Source organism: Chiloscyllium plagiosum, unplaced genomic scaffold, assembly GCF_037043375.1.
Source record: "Chiloscyllium plagiosum isolate Xiang-an unplaced genomic scaffold, Cpla_swu_hap1 HiC_scaffold_19, whole genome shotgun sequence".
In the NCBI taxonomy this organism is placed as follows: domain Eukaryota; kingdom Metazoa; phylum Chordata; class Chondrichthyes; order Orectolobiformes; family Hemiscylliidae; genus Chiloscyllium; species Chiloscyllium plagiosum.
Window position 1 is genome coordinate 26,249,493 of NW_028270157.1, and position 24,500 is coordinate 26,273,992.

The following is a 24,500-nucleotide window of genomic DNA, read 5'->3' on the forward strand; positions in this document are numbered from 1 at the left end:
GGTTCTAAACGAAGCCGTTGGATTTTTGACAGTTCAAGATATCACTCGAGCCTTTCCAGATCTTACAATAAGGGCTGAAATGACCGCTGCCAGAACACTAGTTTTGTTTTCCCCTTGGATTAATGCAAAAGCTATGACAACGACCATGAATGGGTGTGTAATTAAAACAATGGGGCCGTAGCCGTTTGATCGATACAGGGTGATGTTGACACCCCGTGTAAGAGTTGATTGGAGCGAAATGCCTCGAAAACCGCGAGTTAAGGCAGCGGGTTCGTTTGGAGTCATAGAAACTGTAAACAATGCTGCAACTCTCTGACGCGAAAAATCACAGCGATGTTCACCAATCGCAAGGGCGGGATTCCCTCGGTTGCCGGGAAGCCCCGAATGTTGTCTTCTCTGTAAAAAGGTGCACAACTCAGCGGCGAAAGTCAGGATTTTTCTCCTGAGGACGTCAGCGTCCGGTAGGCACTGTCCTTTCAGTTGGTTATTAAAGATTGAAGAGAAATTTGAAGTGCGTATTTTTAACGATGAATGACAGTTAAGAGAAAGAATAGGGAACATAGGAATCCGTCATTCTGAATTGCTAGGTAGTAGGCTGAACAAGGTCAAAAGTCGCACGACACTACATTATAGTCCAATATTTATTTGAAAACACTAGCTTTGGACGCGCTGCTCCTACATCAGGTGTTAGTGAGAGACCACAATGTGGAGCTGGAAAAGCACAGCAGGTCAGGCAGCGTCCGAGGAGTAGGAGAATCGACGTCGGGACTTATTTATCAAAAATATGGTGGGCAGCAGAGAGTTAAATGGAAGGGGGTGGGGTTGGGGGATGAGGTAGCTGAGAATACCACAGGTAGATGAATGAGGGGGAGAAGGTGTTAGGTCAGAAAGGAGGGTGGATTGGGTAGATGGGAAAAGTGTTGGATAGGTCAGGAAGGTTGTGCTGAGTTGGAAGCTTGGAACTGGGAGGGGAAATGAGGAAACTGGTGAAATAGTTGAAGTGTTCAGCCATGTGGCGTCAGGTTGGTGGGTGCTGGTGTCCCAGAGATGATTCGCAAGTTGGTGTCCTGTCTCCCCAGTATAGAGGAGACCACATCGGCTGCAACGGATACAGCAGATGACATTGGTGGAGGTACAGGTAAATTTCTATCAGATGTGGAAGGACCCTTTGGGGCATTGGACAGAGGTGAGGGGGGAGGTGTAGGTGCAGGTTTTGCATTTCCTGCGATGGCATGGGAAGGTGCCGGGAGTGGGGTGTGGGGTCGGGAGGAGCATAAATCTGACAAGGGAGTCACAGGGAATGGTCTCTCCAGAACATTGATAAAGGTGGGATGGGAAAAATATATCTGGTAGTGAGGTCTGTTTGTAGGTGGTGGAAGTGGCGGAGGATGATTTGATGTATGTGGAGGTGCTTGTGTGGAGCAGAGGAGCCAGAAAGAGAATCGTTGCTGAAGGTTTCGGATTTGTAGTACGTACTGGTTGTCCTGTTCAGGTCCAAATTCTGTTGGTTTGAATGTAGTCCCGAGTCCATGTGGGATCAGTTGGTTCTGTAGGCAGGCACTGAGGAAGCGATGTGACTGTGGTAGCGAGTCTGCTTCAGGACGTGGCTAAGAGCTTGGAGGCAGAGGAGATGATCTGGAGGGTGCAGTGAGAGAGACACTCAGATCGTTGTAGAGGGAAGAGGAGAACTTTTTCAAGGTAGGCATCCTTGGAAGAGACTTCGCAATAGGGTTGAAATCAACTAGAAGAAAGTGAGGACTGCAGATGCTGGAGATCAGAGTTGAGAGTGTGGCACTGGAAAAGCACAGCTGGTCAGGCAGCATCCGAGGAGCAGGACAATCAACGTTTCATGCATAAGCCCTTCATCAGGAATAGACTTGTGGGCTGGGGGCTGACAAATAAATGGGAGGGGGGTGAGGTTGGGTGGAAGATAGCTGAGAATGCGATAGGTAGAGATGTGAAGTGAGAGGCACCTACACCCATCCCCCAAAACCTCAATCAATCAGGAAGAAGCTAGCCCAGGTTTCAAAGTTTAATTTCAGTCTTACAGTAAGAAAGTCTGTCATTCAATAATCAGAGCTTCCCAAAACACTGCTGATTTGAAAATTCCTGATCAGAATTATCTAATATAGGCAATCGACAGATAAATGTGAGGTGCTGTATTTTGGAAAAGCAAATCATAGCAGGACTTATACACTTAATGATAAGGTCCTAGGGAGTGTTGCTGAACAAAGAGACCTTGGAGTGTAGGTTCATAGTTCCTTGAAAGTAGAGTCACAGGTAGATCGGTTAATGAAGAAGGTGTTTGGTATGGTTTCCTTTATTGGTCAGTGTTTTGAGTATAGGAGAGTGGCACAGCAGCATGGTGTTAGCACTGCCACCTCACAGCGCCAGGGACCTGGGTTCAATTCTAGCCTTGGGCGACTGTCTGTGTGGAATTTGCACATTCTCCCTGTGTCTGCATGAGTTTCCTCAGGGTGCTCTGGTTTCCTCCTACAATCCAAAAGTGTACAGATTAGGTGAATTGGCCATGTTAAATTGCCCATAGTGTTCAGGGATAGGTAGGTTAGGTGTATTAGTCAGGAGTAAATGTAGAGTAATGGGGAATAGGTTTGTTTGGGATACTCTTTGAAGGATCGGTGTGGACTTGTTGGACCAAAGGGCCTGTTTCCACACTGTAGGGTTTCTATAAAAAAACATACCATGAGTCAACTATGTCATCAGCAAAATGATGTAAGATGTTGTCTATAGTAAAAGGTTACACCTTTTCACCAACAATCTATGCACCCATGTTCAGTAAGGTTAGAAATAGGAATACTTACTGACAACTTGAGTGTTCAGTTCCAATTACAACTCCTCATATAATGAAACTATTCCGCTATACATTAATAATCTGGACAAAGGAACTGAGTGTATTGTTGCTAAGTTTGCAGATGACAAAGGAGGTTCAGGTAATGTTGAGAAAGCATGGAGACAGTGGAAGGACTTAGACAAGCTAAGAGAAATGGCAGATGGAATACAATGTGCGAAGGTGTTGAGGTTAGGCACTTTGGTCTGAAGAATAGAAGTGTAGACTACTTACTAAATGGGAAAAAATGGGAAAGTCTGAAGCACAAAGGGACCTAGGTGATTTAGGATTATTTGCAGGTTATCTATGCAGGTTCAAAAGGGTGAGAATGGAGGAGCCATGAGTAAGGGGATCAAGACTTACAGGGAGGAGGCAGGAGAATGTGATCAAATGGTGGAGCAGACTTGCTGGGCCACATGTCCTAATTCTGTTCCTATATCTTATGGTCTTAAGGAAATAATCTGCATCACATTCGGTGAGACTTGAAATACATTCAGACTTTGGCTGAATAGTGGCAAGTGGAATTAATGCCGCAAAAGTGCCCAACAATGACCATCTCGGAAAAGAGCAAGTCTAATCACAGTCTTTTGACATTCAATAGCATTGATATCACTGAGTTTCCCAGCATGCATGTTCTGGGGCTCAATATTGACCAAAAATATAACTGGACCAACCATGTAGTGTGGCTACAAGAGCAGATCAGATGTTGGATATCCATTATCAAATGAACCAGCTCCTGAATCTTGAAAGCCTTTTCACTAGCTAAAAGACACAAGTCGGAGTGTGATGAAACATTCTCCACGGGCCTGGATTAGTGTGTCTTAGAAGCAATGTCAGAATATGATACCATCCAGACCCAAAAAGCTGATTTGATTTGATTGGCATCTATTCAAAATCATCAACACTCAATCCCATATCATTGGAACACCATAGCTGCAGTGTGCACCATTTACAAGATGTAGTCTAGCAACTTGCCAAGACTTTTTCTACAACAACTTCCAACCCATGGTCTCTACCAACTAGAAGAACAGAGTAGTAAGCATGTTTGATTTTGATTTTGATTTGGTTTGATGTAGTCACATTTACCTAAGTACTGTGAAAATGTTGTTTTGCGAGCAATGCAGGTAGATCATAGTAAACAAGGAAATACAGATCACAGACTGCTTAGACAGAACGAGGAAAACAAGGTAACAACTCCAAATCATACACTAATGACCCCGAACTATATCACAATTCCCACATCTTTGCTGTATCAAATTCCGAACAGCATTGGGAGAATACTTCATTGTGAGATTGGAACCGTTTAGAAAGATGGCACTGCACCATCTTCTCAAGGAGCAGTTACAGTCTGAAATACATGTTGACGTTAATGAAACATAGAAAATGGATGCAGGAGTAGGCCATTTAGCCCTTCAAGCCTGTACCACCATTCTGTATGATCTTGGCTGATCATGCAATCCCAGTATCCCATTCCCACCTTCGCCCACTACCCCTTGATCCCTTTAGCTGCAAGGAACCTGTCCGGCTCCCCCTTGAATATATCTATTGAACTGGCTCCAACATCTTCCTGTGGGACAGAATTTCACAGGTCTGAGGGAAGAAAGTCTTCCTCATCTCTGAATGACTTACCTCTTATTCTTAGACTGTTACCATTAGTTCTGGACTTCCCCAAAATCAGGAACATTCTTCCTGCATCTAGCCTGTCCAGTCCTATCAGGATTTTATATGTTTCTGTAAGATCCCTCCTCATTCTTCTAAATTCCAGTGAATAGAAGCCCAATCGATCCAGTCGTTCCTCATATTTCAGTCCTGCCATCCTTGGAATCAGTCTCATGAACCTTCGATGGACTCCCTCAAGAGCAAGAATGTCCTTCATCAGACTAGGAGACCAAAACTGCACACAGTACTCAATGTTGAACCATATCCTATGAATGAGTAATTTAAAACAAACTTTGTGGAAATTAAAATCTCCCATTAAAATCCTGTGCAAGCCTCTTTAATCATTGAATTAATACTTTCTGCCACTTCATTTTTATTATTAGAAGTCCTGTAGATAACACACATTACTGTTTTAATCCCCTGCCCCCTTCACCCACACACACACACACAGACACAGAAAGGACAAAGTGAGCCCCCACCACTTCCCAAGCCCCAAAGCTGTGGCTTATAGAATTGCTGATATGGAAGTCTTTTTTTGCTTGGATACAGAACTGGCACGAAGGTAGAAAACAGAGGGTGGTGGTGGAAGGTTGTTTATCAGACTGGAAGTCTGTGACCAGTGGAGTGCCACAAGGATCAGTGCTGGGTCCAATGCTTTTCGTCATTTATATAAATGATTTGGAAGTGAACATAGGAGGTATAGTTAGTAAGTTTGCAGATGACACCAAAATTGGAGGTGTACTGGAGAGCGAAGAAAGTTACTTCAGATTACAATGTGATCTTGATCAGATGGGCCAATGGACTGAGGAGTGGCAGATGGAGTTTAATTTAGATAAATGCAATGTGCTGCATTTTGAAAAAGCAAATCTTAACAGGACTTATACACTTAATGGTAAGGTCCTAGGGAGTGTTGCTGAACAAAGAGACCTTGGATGTTCATAGCTCCTTGAATGTGGAGTTGCAGGTAGATAGGATAGTGAAGAAGGTGTTTAGTATGCTTTCCTTTACTGGTCAGAGCATTAAGTATAGGAGTTGGGAGGTCATGTTGTGGCTGTACAGGACATTGGTTCAGCCACTTTTGGAATATTGTATGCAATTCTGGTCTTCCTATCGGTACGATGTTGTGAAACTTGAACGTGTTCAGAAAAGATTTGAAAGAATGTTGCCAGGGTTGGAGGATTTGAGCTATAGGATGAGGCTGAATAGGCTAAGGCTGTTTTCCCTGAAGAGTTGGAGGTTGAGGGGTGACTTTATAGAGATTTATAAAATCAGAAGAGGCATGGATCGGATAAATAGACAAAGTCTTTTCCCTGGGGTGGGGGAATCCAGAACTAGAGGGAATAGGTTTAGGGTGAGAAGGGAAAGCTATAAAAGGGACCTAAGGGGCAACTTTTTCACGCAGAGGGTGATGCATGTATGGAATGAGCTGCCAGGGGAAGTGGTGGAGGCTGGTACAATTGCAGTATTTAAAAGACATCTGGGTGGGTATATGAATATGAAGTGCTTGGAGGGATATGGGCCGGGTGCTGGCAGGTGGGACTAAATTGGGTTGGGATATCTGGTTGGCATGGACGAGTTGAACCGAAGGGTCTGTTTCCATGCTGTATATCTCTATAACTCTATGACTCTATGCATAATTTTAACCTGACTGCTAATTGGTCTCTCTTATCCATAATGTCTGCTACAAATTTTGTAACCGTATCTTCAATGAATAAAACTTCACTTCTTCCTCTAGCTGATTCTATACTCTTTCTAAAGACCTTATAACATGGAATATTTAACTTCCAATAATGCCTAGCTTGCAGCCATATTTCAATAATGGCCATCGCATCATAACCTCGATGGAATTATACATTTTGTTTATTTTACCTCTGTAAATACTTGTCTCCATGAAATTTCACTCAAGTCTTTTGGCTTGATTGCTGGATCACGTACTTATTATTGTGCTGATATATTTGTGTATTATTTGTGTTGATAAGTAAACATCCGCAAGGTACTTCATGCATATTGTACAAGAGGATTGTTGTACTGCAGTAAAGAAAAGAAGTAAACTATTTGTACTAGAAGCAAAAGGTGAGAAATGGTGAGGATAGAGCTCGAGACTAGATTGAAGGGAACGTAAGGTTCCTGGGCATACATGGTCGGTTGAAAGCAAAAACTCATATAAAGTAGATATTGTTTCTTTGTCAGGTCTGGAATTTGTATATGAAGAGAGAGACTTTCTGAAATGATCCTCCTTACTATCTATGAAAGTTCTGCTGGATGGCTTGAGTATTTTAATCCAACAATCTCCTATGATGACCGGTGCAAGTCATGTTCAGAGGTTTTCGGAAATTTAGATTGTCACCTGGTAACCTGAACAATATGTTCCTGCAGAGGATTTATATGTTAAATGAGGACAGTATTGAATTGTGATTGGTAGTTTTTAGGAAACACATCAAGGCCTGGGGAATAGTAAACGATCACCGCATTAAAAAAGAGCTGAGCAGGCTGTACCATCTTTATTGCCATGTATGCTTACCACTAAGCTGCCAGTGTCAGTGAAAGTATCTAGTAACATAGCTACAAGCAATTGATTAGGTTATTCTGTCCATGTTGCCCAAGAAGACAAGTTTTGGTTTTAAGAGTGAAATTGAGAAGTAGAATAGTTATTGTTGAACATTTAGGTTAATTACTTCTTTATTTACAGATATTGAAGGAATTTCAGACTAACACTTTGGAAAACATATAATTAAATGCCTCAACAATCAAAAATAACATGTTACACAGCCTGGGCAAATGTGCGATGTTCATCACTTGATCGACCACTCAGTAATGTATTTACAGATCTATTCACAAATACTCATTTGAAATCCTTGGTAGAAGGTAAGTTCAAATAAATCAAGTTTTTTTTTAAAATGTCTCCATAGAATTTGACAATTGGAATAATAGATGTACTGGGTTAATGCCACTGTAAATATTTCTATGAAATGTATGAAGTATGACTTGATATCTTTTCTTGAAAAGCTGTTGCATAAACATTATTAAATCAATTTTAATCTGCTGAGTGGCTACCATATAGGCCACATCTTCATATGTACTTTTATGAACATTGATTAGCATATTCAATGTTATTGACAGAGTGGCTACCATATAGGCCACATCTTCATATGTACTTTTATGAACATTGATTAGCATATTCAATGTTATTGACAGAAACAAGCGAAGAGGCAGAATTTACTGTTAATTCCCACGTTTACTTAAAAATAATTGTTGCACCTTCTCTTGAGAAGATTTTAAGGAATAATATTATGACAAATATTCCTGAATTGAAAATTTAATGTTTGCATTATTTAACTATTGTAAACATTGATTTAATCACGTAAGTAAGGAATTTGACAGAATTTATGTAATTATTTTTCTTTGATAAAGACACATTTTGAGCCCTGATTTTCCAAAATATAAGTTTTATTTCTGCTAATTGTTGATTGAGAGTTATTGAAAAAAGGTTATTGTCTTTTTATTAGGCTTCACTGGACGGTCACCAAAGAATATGCAGAGCATGACTTGCTGCCACTCAAGCCGACAAGTTGCTGCACAGTTTGAGTTGTTATTGGTCGAACTGCGGACAGCAGGCATTATACCAGAGAATAGCAAAATTGATTGTGGCATAATTGCCAAGAAAAATACTAAACGTGTATGTACCAAGATCTCTTCCAACTTTAATTCTGTTGCTTGGGTGACACTGCATTAAATAACATTAACACTTGAGAATTGATATTTTGATAATTCTAGCAAACATGTAATAATTTCTTTCAATGCTATTGGGGTTGATTGAAATCATAATCAATAGTCAGTATATGGCTGAGAGGGATAATTGTGCTTCGAGCAGAGCTGAGCTCACAGGTATGGTTGATCACGGAATCAGCTCTATTCATTGAGTGTTGGCTCCCCTCTTGGAGAATTAGTAGTCAGGTGTTCAAATAAATTTGAAAAATTAGATTTGGAATCTGATACATAACTACAGAGATCTGTATGATATGATTTCAAAACAATGTGCCAACACCTTAAGGTAATCATGTATTATTGTGTTGGCTTTGCACCTCTTGTGATATGGTTGCAATTCATGCAGTATTACAATCAATTTAGTTTTAGAGTGTAAAAGTTAGTTTAGCTTTAATGTTTAATGCACCAAAGGTTCTCCTCAAAAATTAAGAATTTTGCTAACATTTAGATTGCATAAGTTGGACAGTGCACATAAATTGATTTTAAACAGCACTCTTTTGCTGACAGGAAACAGAATAAAATCAGCTCAAGCTGCTATTAAAAGGTGCTATTTTTCATGCTTTGGTGAGAAGCTGTTTGGAGAATTCATTAAATGGAAAGTCGTAGAAATTAGATTCTTAGATGGACTGATGTTAGAAGTTGTAAGGTTGCTTCAGCAAACCTTTCGATATTCGCTTTAAGACTTGAAATTGCTCATTCGTATTTTCAATTTGCTCCATGGCTCCACCTTACACAGTGATTGTAACAGTTATAACAGTCCATTCTGTCCATGAATTCTGCATGTTGTGTTGCTGCATTAGTTGTTATATTGGTGATGCTGTTAAAGCGGTTAATTTTTTGCTTTAGAGTCAAATGGAATTTTTTTCCTCTCTGGTTACCTTGAGCTATTTATGGAACAAATCCACTGCTAATCACCATGTCATAGTTTTCATTACTACCACTGGCAGCTTGTGTTTGGGATAGAATGCTGTCACTAGTCCTTCTTGTTCCTCTTTTAAAAAACAAATTAACAACGAGTTCAACAGCCTGTCACAACACTGAAACAAAAGCGTTATCAAGCAGCTAACAGGAACCAGTCTTTCTTTCCATACTTTATTCTTAAACTTCCCATTTAACCCATTTCCCCCCAAGTCTCTGACTTCACAAATTCAGGCTGCCTGAAGGTTTTTCAAATCTTCTCAGAACATGTTCCCATAGACTTGTTAGGACTGACAAGGATTTGGCCTGAGGATTATGGATCTTGACTGTGATCTTTGTAAATTATTTCTCCACTGGTAGAATCTTTTATCCCTTGAATGTCCTTCCTGGAGAATGTTGCTCCTGCTAAACCTTGTAGTTGTCTCCTTACCTTATAGAGTAATTAAGTCATAGAGCTGTACTGCATGGAAACAGACCCTTCGGTCTAACTTCTCCATGCTGACCAGATATCCTAAATTAATCTAGTCCCATTTGCCAACATTTGGCCCATATACCTCTAAACTCTTCATATTCATATATGGAGTCATAGATTTGTACAGCATGGAAACAGACCTTTCAGTCCATCTGCAAGCTTTTGATCTGAATTACCTTCAAAAGGAACTCCTTCCGACAACTCATGCAGTTGTCCCCAATATCATCTGGAGGATTTTTAATCTCATCAATATCTCTTATAGAAGACAGCTGCACTGTTAAAACTAAGTTAAAAATCACACAACACCAGGTTATAGTCCAACAGATTTATTTGGAAGCGCTAGCTTTTGGAGCGTTGCTCCTTCATCAGGTGGTTGTGGAGTATAGGATCATAAGACACAGAATTTATCATCAAAGATTACAGTGTCATGAAACTGAAATGATATATTGAACAAATTTGGATTGTTAAGTTTTTCATCTTTTAGAATGGGTTGAAAGTTTGGTTTCATAATATGTAAATCCCAAAACTTCTTTTAAGTCACCTTCTCGAGATAATTTAAGGTTTTATTACAAAAGGTGACATCTCAGCTCAGACAATGCATTAAAGGTATGAGGTCAGAGTCTGTCTGTATCCCAATCTTGAGTCACACTGGTTCTATTTTCAAAGTGGAATTTACAAAATATTACATGGCTTGACTGCCTGCATTGACTGCCTGCAGACTGTGCATGTTTTGAGCAAAATATAATGTATCTACAAATATAATTCTGTAAATACAAATTCACCCATAGACTTATATGTGTGCATGAGAGAGAGAGTGAGTGAGTGTGTGCTTGTGGATGTGCATATAAAACCTCAAGTTATCTTGAGAAGGTGACTTAAAAGAAGCTCTGGAATTTACATATTAATGAACCGAAACTTGCAACCCGTTCTAAAAGATGAAAGACTTAACAATCCAGGTTTGTTCAATATATCATTTAAGTTTCATGACACAGTAATCTTTTGCTATAAATTCTGTGTTTTATGATGTTATACTTCACAACCACCTGATGAAGGAGCAGTGCTCTGAAATAAACCTTTTGGACTATAACCTGGTGTTGTGTGATTTTTAACTTTGTCCACCCCAGTCTAACACCAACCCCTGCACGTCATTGTTAAACTAATATTTTTTTCCTTGCAGTGTCCTGAATTTTCAGTCTAGACCCTTTCTTCTCAATAATATCCTGAACTATCAGAACAGGAAATGTCTTCTTTGAACTATATTCTGAATCGGTAGACATGGTCTGCATTTCATGGACTCACAAGCAGCTCATCTCCATTTTGGTCAAGCAAATCATTACATCCGATCTGATGATATATTTGTGCTGAAGTTCAAAAGCACTTCACTGCAAGTTGTTGACCAGGCTGGATACCTTCCTTTATTCTCTTTATTCCTGGTGACCGAGATATTTTCAGTTATTGTAGTAGAGAATTGCTGTCATGAGAGAAGAAATTCCTCATTAGCTGTCTTAGTTGGGCACCTTTCTCTCAGAGTATACCTTCTGGTTCTACACTCTCCAATTACCTTCCCAATCACCTGCTGATCTTGAATGCTAGCTTTTTCTAAATCATTCACAGGACTCCCAAATTAATCTGTGCTGCAGATTTCTGTGTCCTTCTCCATTTCAATAACATTCAGCATTTCCATTCTAAGTGCATAGAAAGTGCATAACCCCACATTTTCCAATATTACATTCAGCCAAGTTTATGCCCACTCAGTCAACTTTTCTATATCTACCTGTAGATTTTGTATCATCTTCACTATTTGCTTTACCACCTATTTCTGTGCAATCTGCAAACTTGGCAATAATAACTTCACTTCCTTCAGCCAAGTCATTAGTATATGTTGTAAATAACTATGGCCATAGCATTGATCCCTGTGGTGTTGCCCTGGTTACAGGTTGCCATCCTGAAATTACCCCTTTTATCCCAACTCTCTGTCGTCTATTAGTTAGCCAATCTTCTATCTATGATAAAGCAATGACCCCTAACACCATGGCCTCATCTTATAAAGTAGCCTCTGAAGTACCTTATGATTGCCTTTTGGAAATCCAAATATGTTACATCTACTGTCCTCTTTTATCTAACTTGCTTGTTAACTTCTCAAAGAATATGATTTCCCATTTACAAAGCCAACAAGACTCCATGTGGATATATAATATTTCCAAATATTCTACTATTATAGCCTTTACAAATACAATGTATCTCTGATGTGCTGACTGTGCATCACACATACAATTATTGATCTGAGGTTGATGACAGTGGTACACCTGGATAGAATAGAAATCAAATTCAGAGCAAACAATTATGTTATTCTGCGTTATCTTTAATCATTTTTCTTTTGTTGGTACTGTGCACTTAGAACAATTCTCCAACATTACAAATGTTCATCATGTTCACCTCGTAAGTTCTGTTACATTAAATTCACATTTTTACTCTGTTGTTTCAGGCTAGATGGCACTGGTTCTATCTTTCAGTTAATTATTTATATTTTAAGAGAAAATATTGTTAAGAACAGTTTAACCAGTGGTTATAGTGGAGGAGAGACCTTCAATTAGCTTGACAAGATTTAGAACTAGCCAGTGTTGGAACTGTCAGATAATTCAAGTTTGAAATAAAAATGATGAAAATGGTTAAATAAATTTGATATATTTTTCAATTAAAGCAGGATACTGGCATTTATTTAAATTATTTGACATTTATATAGTCAATCTCTCCAAGCAGAGGGAATATGATTTTTCAATTATCGTCCCTGAGATACTTGTATATTATGATGTTGTCCATCTGTCACAAATCAAATGAACTCTCAGAAGTAACTTAAAACTACAACTAGCTCCACTTACCTGCTGTGATTCATAACTAACTACTTCTCATCAGACAGTGTTCCATTTGTTGGAACTACCTTCTGTCTGCCCAAGAGCATTAGCCTTTTTCACTAAACCTTATTTTGAGACTACTAGAATATCTTTATACTCCAAAGATTCTTATGATTCACTCTTTAAGTGATCTGCAATAGTGGATTCGAAGTTGCATTGGCATCGACCTGACAATCTGAAATGTTGTCCAGACATGTCCTATACACAAAAGGTAGGACAATTCCAACTCAGCCAAGTATCACCCTCATCAGTTTATTTTTGATCATCAGTGAGGTTATGATTCTGCCAGGGCCACTCAGCTCCTGTAGTCATTTCAGCTTTGTTTATACATGGACAAATGAGTCGAATTCCAAATGTGATGTGAGAGTGAGTGAATTTGATGTCAAAATCACGTTTGAATAAGTGTGGTTTCAAAGAACCCGAGAAAAATTGGAGTCTTCGGGAATCAGGGGCAAAACTTTTCACTATTTTGAGTCACATCTAGCATAAAGGAAGATGGTTGGAGAGTAGTCATCTCAGCTCCAGGACATTTTTGCAGAGTACCTAAGGGTTGTTTCCTAGACTCAAACATCTTCAGCTGCTTCATCAATGATCTTTCCTCCATCATAAAGTCATAAAAGAGGATGTTTGCTAATAATTGCATAATGCTCAGCACCAAGCATGACTCATCAAATACTGAAGCTGTCCATGTCCAAATGCAGCAAGACCTGGACAATATTCTGGTTTGGCTAACAAGTGACAAAGAACATTTGTGCCACACAAGTGCCAGACACTAACCATCTCCAACAAGAGAGAATCTAACCATTGCCTCTTGACATTCAATGGCATTACTATCACAGAATCCCCCACTATCAACATCCTGGGGTTACCATTGAAAATAAACCAATTTGGACTAGCCATCTAAATTCAGCAGCTACACCAGCCGATCAAAGACTAGGAATGCAGTAGCAATTAACTCACCTCCTGATTTGCTAAAGCCTGTCTACCATCTAGAAGACATGGTGATGGAATACTCCCTACTTGGCTGGATGATTGCAGCCTAACAATGCTCAAGAAGCTTGATACCGTTCCGGTCAAGGAGTCCACTTGATGGCATCCCAGCCATAAACATTCACCATGGACACTTAGTAGATGCATTGAGGAAATTCACCAAGGTTCCTCAGTTTCTTCCACATGCATAAACAATACCCATCTTGAAAGACAAAGACAACATGGTAACACCACTACCAGCAAGTTTCCCTCTGAGCTACACACCATCCTGATTTGGAATTTTTTAAATTCATTCATGAGATGTGGGCATCATTGGCTGGGCCCAGCATTTATTGAAGATCATTTGCTGCCCTTGAGAAAGTAATGTGAGCTGCCTTCTTGTCATGGGTTGACCCACAATGCTATTAGGCAGGGTTTTGACTCATTTAATATATCACTGTTTTATCAATGCTGCTGGATCAAAATCCTGAAATTTCCTCCCTGATAGCATTGTAAATACGTTTCTCTTCCCTGGGTGAGACCACTTCAATATTCTAGAAGTTTAACATTACCCAGGATAAAACTGGCACCCCATTCATCACATTCAACATTCATTCCCCTCATCACTGGATCCCACACAGGATGTTCATAAACAACATGAGAGTTTTTTGGGATTGGGGTAACATACTAATATGGATTAATATTACATTTTAAAAGGTAGTTTTTTTTTTTATCAGTTCAGTCATTTATAAATACGAAACAGGATACCACAAGGCTATCCATGGATTCATTACAATTGTTTTTGGATTTAAGTATATAACTATGCATGTGCTGGTACTAGGCATTATGATATGAATGCTAATGGTCTTACCATGATTAAAATTGCAAAGGCCAGCCAATGTGCAATTATTTTTCTTGAATGCATCAGATGATTACAGTGTTATTTAGTAATTCTTGGCAATGAATATTTGGATTTCATGATGACTTATGTTGTGAGGAATGCATTTGATTTGTACTTTAGATAAAGGAACTACTGTGGAGGTTAATAGTGCATGATATTCAATTCACCTGGGAACGATCCAGCCAACTCCAGCTTGACAATGATAAACTGGTCTGCTCTGTTTGCTTCATGGTATGAGGGTTACTATTTACGTTCTCTATGTTTTCACAGCATTCACCATATTGCTATGATAGAAAAGGGATATAATCAATTTGTTTCTGGAATGTTTAATCTATTCCTTTTATTGGATCTTTTAAATTGGGATAATGTAGTTTGGGATTGTAACTGACAGAATCCTTATATGATTGATTTTAAACAGAACGTTGCAACATTATTCTTGACTTTACTTGATATAAATGTTGCTATAATTCTTCAAAAGGATTTCTTTGAAATGAAATTTAGTTTTGTTATTAAAATATTACTGCTAACAGCACTCACATTAAAGCCAATCCTGTTCTCATTTTAAGAAATACATTTTTCCTTTATTCATCTATAGGAGGGAGACATTGCTAGCAAGGCTAATATCTGTTATCCAACCCTTATTGCCTGTGAACAGAATGGTTTACAAGGCCACTCAAAGAGCTGTTAAGAGTCAGCCATGTTGCATGTGATTCTAGAATCACATGAGGTCTGACCAGGGAAGGATGACAGAATTCCTCCCCAAAAGGATGCAAGTGAATTGGACCTTTTGTTAAAATAAAGTGATATTTATTCTCCTAACCAAAAGTAGTTGCATATTCCAAATTTATTAATTGCATTTGATTTCCACTGGCTGCCATGTTTGAACCTATGTCCCCATAGCATTAGTCTGGCCCTCGAGATTACTAGTCCACTGACATTACCAATATATCTATCATCTCCCATCTTCAAACAATGTGGATAAACAATGTAGTTAAGAGCAAAGTAGTACACATAGCTTGTAATTATGTGACTGATGTATGTGGTAATTGTGGACTAGGAATTCAAGCTAAGAAAATTGTTTTATGTCTTGAATTCAGTGGACCCCAAAGGTTCGATCACCAGACCAGGAGAAGTCTATACAACAAACAAGCACACCTCTGTCATTTTTTGATGATCTTGAGACATTAATAGGTTCCACAGAACAATCTTCTATTTCTTCCCTGATTGAATCATTACAATTGCAGGATTTTGAACCTTTTCCAGGTAATTATCACCAACTTAGTTTTTAAGTACTCATATTTGATTTAGATTAGATTAGATTAGAATAGATTAGATTAGATTAGATTACAGTGTGGAAACAGGCCCTTCGGCCCAACAAGTCCACACCGACCCGCCGAAGCGCAACCCACCCATTCCCCTACATTTACCCCTTCACCTAACACTATGGGCAATTTAGCATGGCCAATTCACCTGACCTGCACATCTTTGGACTGTGGGAGGAAACCGGAGCACCAGGAGGAAACCCACGCAGACACGGGGAGAATTTATACAAGTATTAACACAGTAAAGCATCCTGAGGCATTTCACATTCAGATTATACAACAAACTCTGACAAAATATGTCTTAAATGGCAGACACTATCTTACCCTGAAACTATACCCTCCTGTTTTTGATTCACCAGTAGAGAAAACAATCTCCTGTAGTGTCCGATAAATGCAAAATAATGCGGATGCAGAAAATCTGAAATTAAGACAGGAAGTGCTGCAGAAACTCAGCAGCATCTGTGAAGAGAGAAATAGAAATTTATAATAAATAGATATAAATAGATTAACTCTGAGGGAAGAATTGTTTTGCAGTATAGTTGTAATTATGTTTTTCTTGAAAGCATGTTAAGACATGTTAATTAAAACAATTTTTGCTCCAAATCTTAGCCTAAACATTAGAAATTCCTACTTATGAAATGTCATTATAGTTTAATGTTACTGTGGTTAACTTTCAAAACATGAACAATTGAAATGAATAATTACTGCATTTAAAAAAATATTTAGGTCTTTAGACTAGTCTTGGGACCTTATTGCAACATTTTACATCGAAATATCATTTACTATTATCTCAGAGCAATGAAAAGGATAAACTGTATCCAGAATAACTTCAATTTATTTTTGGTGATTATGTTTAGTGAGGTAAAAGACTGTGGCTATGGAGTCTCTCTTGAAAACAGCATAGAATATTTGACAAGCAACTTCACCTGCTGAGTTTTCAGGCAACAATCAGGAGTGCAACATTTCAAAAGTTATCATACTATTTCTTTACAAAAATGTTAGTTGTCTTGTGATGATAAAAGTGAAAAAAAAAACTAATTTTATTGTATTCTGTCTCTAAGGTCGTGAGGTAGCTAAAATTTTTAACAGGAAGATTCCTAAAGAAGGCTGGGATTACTACCCTTCCGGTGTTGAATGCATCCTGGATCTTATTAATGCCCATCTACAGGTGGTTTTATTCAACACAGAAGACTTATTTTTTGTAGAGTCACAGAATGCAGTATCAATACCATAACTGAAACAATATAAAATATTATTCCTGTTGCAATATGAATGAGAGTATATCAATGGATAGTTTATGAAAAGAAAAGTTGATCAGAAGTAAATTTTAAATTGTTATGAAAATTCATTTTGACAATTCATGATCTTACCATCATTTTAGCTGATGCCAAGCAAGGTATTTTTCATGAAAAAATATTATTTGTTATTCAACGGTTTGAGCTAAGTCAAAGGAAACAGCTCAAGAAAGTTTTAGTTTTGATCTTTGTGTGGCCAAAGAGTTGAAGGAGGCCAAAACAAAAAATATTGCCTGATGTAAATCTTTGCTCTTGTTCAGTGCTGCTAAACTGTTGCCCTCCTCAAAGTTCCTAGACCCTGTTCCCCCTCAATACTCATAGATGCTGTTCACATTCAATGCCACTAGGTTCTGACCCAAAGTGGTTATCAGTTCCTTCTCCATAATATAATAATTATCAAATTAATTTCAATCTATTGAAATTCACGCCCTTTTTTCTATCATTTACACAGATTGCATCAGAAGGCCACAAACTCCTGGTGAAAGATTTAAGTGACTTGATAGATAGTCATGTCTGGTGCTATCTGGTAAACTCCTTCATGCCCGGCACGTTCATTGTGGAAATGCTACCATGTGACAGGTCAGACTCCTCACTATAAATTATAGCATGGCTTCTTATTTCTCTCTGCTCTTATTTTATTTTTGAATGTGATTGATTTTATAGATGGATAACAAATCTTGCTTTAAAAACAATGGAAGAATTGATTTGTACATCGACCTCTTTTACATCACAAGATCTGCTTGAGGTAACAATATGAAAATTGTAAGGGAAAAGAAAAACAGAAAATAAAGCTACGTTTCCTTTTACTGCCATGTAATGTTTTTAATTTTTTTTATGAAGGTGGATTCTAAGGCTCTCTGTGCCTATATGTGTTTTATTTTTATGAGCGGCTACAAGTTCAAGCAATCCAAAGCGGTCACAAACTGCATTGTGAGTAGAATCATAGAAATTACCGCATAGTGGGAGAAATTACCGCATTGTGGGAGAAATTACCGCATTGTGGGAGAAATTACCGCATTGTGGGAGAAATTACTGCATAGTGGGTGAAATTATTGCATAGTGGGAAAGTATTTGGCTCATATGGATTTATTGAACTGCTATCTATGTTCCTTTCACCATTTTCTTATCATTTAATCACACCTACTTTGTTTTGCCTTTTCAAATACTTGGGGAGAAAGTGAGGACTGCAGATGCTGGAGATCAGAGCTGAAAATGTGTTGCTGGAAAAGCGCAGCAGATCAGGCAGCATCCAAGGAGCAGGAGAATCGACGTTTTGGGCATGAGCCCTTCTTCAGGAATGATTCCTGAAGAAGGGCTCATGCCCAAAACGTTGATTCTCCTGCTCCTTGGATGCTGCCTGACCTACTGTGCTTTTCCAGCAACACATTTTCAGCTTTTCAAATACTTGACCAATTTCCTTTAAAAATATATTCTCTCCATCTGTATCCATTAGTTGTAATGACCTTATGAGAGCAATCTGTACTAACTTTTCTCCTACTGATGATTTTGGAACTATGGCCGGCATCCTTCAATTTTCTGATTGTCTGAAACTTGGAAAGGTTAGTGGAAAGAATCTCATTCCCTATTAGGATTAGAAAGCCTGTTCCACGTTCAGGCATCTAATGAGTGGCCAGTGTAATTTCTACCAGATCTTGGTGACCCCAAGTGAAGGAATAGCACCAACCAAAATCTGCCATTCAAGTCGAGGCCAGCAGCTCCAGCACTCGGCAGCACTATGGTAGCCACTGGTAAAACATCTGCCTGGCCTCCTGGAATTGATGACTGACCATGTACAGGTGAGTGTTATTGTGGCTGGATATCATGGGCAGAGGGAGGACCATGGGGTTGGAAGCAAGGGCAGCGCTTTAGCTGTCAGCAATCATTCCCTGTCTCTCTCACCCTAACTATTTTGATCAGTGGAAACAGTCGCTTAAGTGCTCATTAATTGACCACTTTGAACCTCAGTTGGAGGCAGTGCAGGAAATTTAAACAAAGAGCTTCCCACTAAAATTTAGTCCCAATGGGGGTTGAGAGGTGGTGAAGTTCGGATCCACCACCATTCCGCCATTTAAGTTGCTTTCCCATCACCTTAAGGATTGGAAGATTGCACTCTGCATTTCTTGTAACCAGCAGAAATAACCTTTAGCAACTTTTCCTGACAAAATCTTTCATAGTTTTGAAAGTCTTTGTTAGATCACCCAATTACCTGTCTGTCTCAGTGAAAAAAAAGCAATATTTCAAGCTCTTCTTTGTAACTGTAAACTCTTATTCCTCAATGTTCAAATGGGTTTTGTTGTACCTTCTCCATGGTTCTGATATCCTAAGGTGTTGACAGCTACAATCATACTCTTGTCTGTACCCTAATATATACTTGTGCAAATGTAGTATTTTTCTTGTTTTTACAATCATTTTCTGCATATATTGAAATCTCGTTAGCTGGTCCCATGATCTTTTCTGCAGCTTTTTGTCTCTCTGTTATTTTATTGTATGATGCAACATTTTGACAGGCTCATCCATGAAACTCATTTGAAAGGAAACAATGCATTATGTTCTTTATTCAGCTCACCAATAGAGGCCTGATGATTTTTCAGCTACTCTCACACCAAGTAGGCCGGCTTAAAACCTGCAGGAGACAACTAGATGGAAGTAGCAATTCCAAGGATGCTTCACCCAAGCTAGTGTTGATGCACTTCACTTTTGCGAACCCAGCAGGAACACATCTACTCAGGACAGACTCCCAAAGATGTAGCTTTGAAAACAATTGTGTGGCCATTTCGTGAGCATTTCCTAGATTGCCCTTTAGGATTGCTGGTTAGATCATTAAAGACCTGTTGAAAGAAGATGGACCTTATGTGTCATAACTTCCTACAACCACTGTAGGGCATCAATAGAAAACAGCTTTCCCCATTCCTTAGACAAACCAGCTGCTCTTCCATTTGCAAACTCCACTAGTCAAAGCATTGAATGAACCTTGGCTTTTGCCTCCTGGCTGCTTGTTTCTTGGGCACAAAAGTGATGGCAGTCAATTTTCCCCACAATGCATCTTATTTCCTTTAGGATTCGGCAGCAACCTTGGAAACAATCTGCTTAGAAACATAGGTGGAATGTATATTTCATTAATCAAGGAGGATGTCCCTCTGCTTCCCACGTCTCTTTGCTTTTGTGGTGGGAATAAGAACAACAGAAGCTGGAAAGCTTCAGTGAGTCAAGCAGTATCTGTGGAGAGCAGTGGAGTTAACATTGCAAGTCAGTGATTGTTTATCAAATTTAAACGTGGATGTGAGCTGTAGATATAGCTACATGGTATGATGGGTTTGTTGAGCTGATTTTTTTGGAATAAATTATTGTTTGTTTCTTTGAACCAGAGAGACCTGCATCTTTTAAAGAATAAGTTAGAGTCACAATTGAAAACCTTCACTGCCAAAGGCCAGGAGTCAGACCAATCTACTCAGAGCAGCGAGTTACAGAAGAAGCTGGAGAAAATCAAAAATGGTAAATGGACTCGTCATTTGCATTATAAAAGCACAAACTGTGTACTGTTTATCTTATGTTTATCATTTTGTGTAAAGTATTTTCTATTGCAGACATTTTAAGTTCTTAAGAGTATAAAACAAGCAAAATTGAAGGGTTAAAAGGATTTGTAATTTTTAAAACAGAGAAAATAAGGATCGGTGTTTAGAGAATATATCTGCTTTATTAAAAAAAAATGCAAGAAATTACAGGCCAGTTTGCTTAATGTCTGTCAGACGGAAAATGTCAGAAACTATGAGGACATTAACAGGATACTTAAGAGAAATGGTTTATAGTATAATTTACTATAAACCGACCAACTCCCACAACTATCTAGACTACACCTCCTCCCACCCTGCCCCCTGTAAAAATGCCATCCCATATTCCCAATTCCTTCGTCTCCGCCGCATCTGCTCCCAGGAGGACCAGTTCCAATACCGAACAACCCAGAAGGCCTCCTTCTTCAAAGACCGCAATTTCCCCCCAGACGTGGTCGACGATGCTCTTCACCTCATTTCCTTCCCTTCCCGCTCCTCCGCCCTTGAGCCCCGCCCCTCCAATCGCCACCAGGACAGAACTCCACTGGTCCTCACCTACCACCCCACCAACCTCCATATACATCGTATCATCCGTCATCATTTCCGCCACCTCCAAACGGACCCTACCACCAGGGATATATTTCCCTCCCCTCCCCTATCAGCGTTCCGAAAAGACCATTCCCTCCGTGACTCCCTCATCAGGTCCACACCCCCCACCAACCCAACCTCCACTCCCGGCACCTTCCCCTGCAACCGCAAGAAATGCAAAACTTGTGCCCACACCTCCCCCCTTACTTCCCTCCAAGGCCCCAAGGGATACTTCCATATCCGCCACAAATTCACCTGCACCTCCACACACATCATTTATTGCATCCACTGCACCCGATGTGGCCTCCTCTATATTGGGGAGACAGGTCACCTACTTGCGGAACGTTTCACAGAACACCTCTGGGACATCCGGACCAACCATCCCAACCACCCTGTGGTTCAATACTTCAACTCCCCCTCCCACTGCACCAAGGACATGCAGATCCTTGGACTCCTCCATCGCCAGACCATAGCAACACGACGGCTGGAGGAAGAGTGCCTCATCTTCCGCCTAGGAACCCTCCAACCACAAGGGATGAACTCCGATTTCTCCAGTTTCCTCATTTCCCCTCCCCCCCACCTTGTCTCAGTCCCAACCCTCGAACTCAGCACCACCTTTCTAACCTGAAATCTTCTTCCTGACCTCTCCGCCCCCACCCCCACTCCAGCCTATCACCCTCACCTTATCACCCTCACCTTAACCTCCTTCCACCTATCGCATTTCCAACGCCCCTCCCCCAAGTCCCTCCTCCCTACCTTTTATCTTAGCCTGCTTGGCATACTTTCCTCATTTCTGAAGAAGGGCTCATGCCCAAAACGTCGATTCTCCTGCTCCTTGGATGCTGCCTGACCTGCTGCACTTTTCCAGCAACACATTTTCAGCTCTGATCTCCAGCATCTGCAGTCCTCACTTTCTCCCAGTACTTAAGAGAAATGGTCAGGGTAGCCAACAATGTCAACATTGTTTTGTAAAAGAAAATTCATGTACAACCAACTTATTGGAGTGCTTTATAGAAATAATGTAATGTGGATGGAAGGCATCTGTGGATGTATTGTATTTAGATTTCCAGAAGGCCTTTGTTAAAGTGCTGCATTAATGGTTATTGTGGAAAATAAGAGCTCATGGCATAGGATTAACGTAACCATAAGACCATAAGACATAGGAGCGGAAGTAAGGCCATTCGGCCCATCGAGTCCACTCCGCCATTCAGTCATGGCTGATGGGCATTTCAACTCCACTTACCCGCATTCTCCCCGTAGCCCTTAATTCCTTGTGACATCAAGAATTTATCAATTTCTGCCTTGAAGACATTTAGCTTCCCAGCCTCCACTGTACTCTGCGGCAATGAATTCCACAGGCACACCACTCTCTGGCTGAAGAAATGTCTCCGCATTTCTGTTCTGAATTTACCCCCTTTAATTCTAAGGCTGTGTCTACGGGTCCTAGTCTCCTCGCCTAACGGAAACAATTTCCTAGCGTCCACCCTTTCCAAGCCATGTATTATCTTGTAAGTTTCTATTAGATCTCCCCTTAATCTTCTAAACTCCAATGAATACAATCCCAGGATCCTCAGCCGTTCCTCGTATGTTAGACCTACCATTCCAGGGATCATCCGTGTGAATCTCCGCTGGACACGCTTCAGTGCCAGTATGTCCTTCCTGAGGTGTGGGGACCAAAACTGGACACAGTACTCCAAATGGGGCCTAACCAGAGCTTTATAAAGTCTCAGTAGCACAACAGTGCTTTTATATTCCAACCCCCTTGAGATAATTGACAACATTGCATTCGCTTTCTTAATCACAGACTCAATCTGCATGTTTACCTTTAGAGAATCCTCAACTAGCACTCCCAGATCCCTCTGTACTTTGGCTTTACGAATTTTCTCACCGTTTAGAAAGTAATCCATGCTTCTATTCTTTTTCCCAAAGTGCAAGACCTCGTATTTGCTCACATTGAATTCCATCAACCATTTCCTGGACCACTCCTCCAAACTGTCTAGATCCTTCTGCAGCCTCCCCACTTCCTCAGTACTACCTGCCTGTCCACCTAACTTTGTATCGTCGGCAAACTTCGCTAGAATGCCCCCAGTCCCTTCATCCAGATCATTAATATATAATGTGAACAGCTGCAGCCTCAACACTGAACCCTGCGGGACACCACTTGTCACCGGCTGCCATTCCGAAAAAGAACCTTTTATCCCAACTCTCTGTCTCCTGTCAGACAGCCAATCCTCAATCCATACCAGTAGCTCACCTCGAACACCGCGGGCTCTCACCTTGCTCAGCAGCCTCCCATGTGGCACCTTATCAAAGGCATTTTGAAAGTCTAGATAGACCACATCCACTGGGTTTCCCCGGTCTAACCCAATTGTCACCTCTTCAAAGAACTCCAACAGGTTTGTCAGGCACGACCTCCCCTTATGAAATCCATGCTGACTTGTTCTAATCCGACCCTGCTCTTCCAAGAATTTAGAAACCTCATCCTTAATGATGGATTCTAGAATTTTACCAACAACCGAGGTTAGGCTAATTGGCCTATAATTTTCCATCTTTTGCCTTGATCCTTTCTTGAACAAGGGGGTTACAACAGCGATCTTCCAATCATCTGGGACTTTCCCTGACTCCAGTGACTTTTGAAAGATCTCAACCAATGCCTCCGCTATTTCCTCAGCCACCTCCCTCAGAACTCTAGGATGTAACCCATCAGGGCCAGGAGATTTATCAATTTTAAGACCTTTTAACTTTTCTAGCACTTTCTCTTTTGTAATGGCAACCATACTCAACTCAGCCCCTTGACTCCCTTTAATTGTTGGGATATTACTCATGTCTTCCACTGTGAAGACTGATGCAAAGTACTTATTAAGTTCTCCTGCTATTTCCTTATCTCCCATCACTAGGCTTCCAGCATCAGTTTGAAGTGGCCCAATGTCTACTCTTGCCTGTCGTTTGTTTCTTATGTATTGAAAGAAACTTTTACTATCATTTCTAATATTACTGGCTAGCCTACCTTCATATTTGATCCTCTCCTTCCTTATTTCTCTCTTTGTTATCCTCTGTTTGTTTTTGTAGCCTTCCCAATCTTCTGATTTCCCAGTGCTCTTGGCCACTTTATAGGCTCTCTCTTTTTCTTTGATAGATTTCCTGACTTCCTTTGTCAGCCATGGCTGTCTAAGCCCTCCCCAGATAATCTTTCTCATCTTGGGGATGAACCTCTGTACAGTGTCCTCAATTATACCCACAAACTCCTGCCATTTTTGCTCTACTGTCTTCCCTGCTAGGCTCTGCTTCCAGTCTATTTTCGTC

General features: G+C 40.1%; 1 protein-coding gene across 2 annotated transcripts in view; it reads left to right on the top strand.

Moving 5' to 3' along the window:
* The first annotated feature begins 238 nt into the window (after window positions 1–238).
* Window positions 239–24,500, top strand: part of LOC122559439 (uncharacterized) — a 135,038-nt gene continuing 110,776 nt past the window's right edge. For both annotated transcript variants that reach the window (XM_087996899.1, XM_087996900.1), the window contains exons 1-10: window positions 239–461; window positions 7,197–7,372; window positions 8,014–8,183; window positions 14,565–14,675; window positions 15,542–15,707; window positions 16,828–16,934; window positions 17,513–17,640; window positions 17,725–17,806; window positions 17,902–17,991; window positions 20,427–20,553. In XM_087996899.1, coding sequence (XP_087853025.1) covers window positions 7,243–7,372; window positions 8,014–8,183; window positions 14,565–14,675; window positions 15,542–15,707; window positions 16,828–16,934; window positions 17,513–17,640; window positions 17,725–17,806; window positions 17,902–17,991; window positions 20,427–20,553 — 1,111 coding nt within the window. In that variant the 5' untranslated portion in view covers window positions 239–461; window positions 7,197–7,242. The remainder of the gene's footprint in view (window positions 462–7,196; window positions 7,373–8,013; window positions 8,184–14,564; window positions 14,676–15,541; window positions 15,708–16,827; window positions 16,935–17,512; window positions 17,641–17,724; window positions 17,807–17,901; window positions 17,992–20,426; window positions 20,554–24,500) is intronic.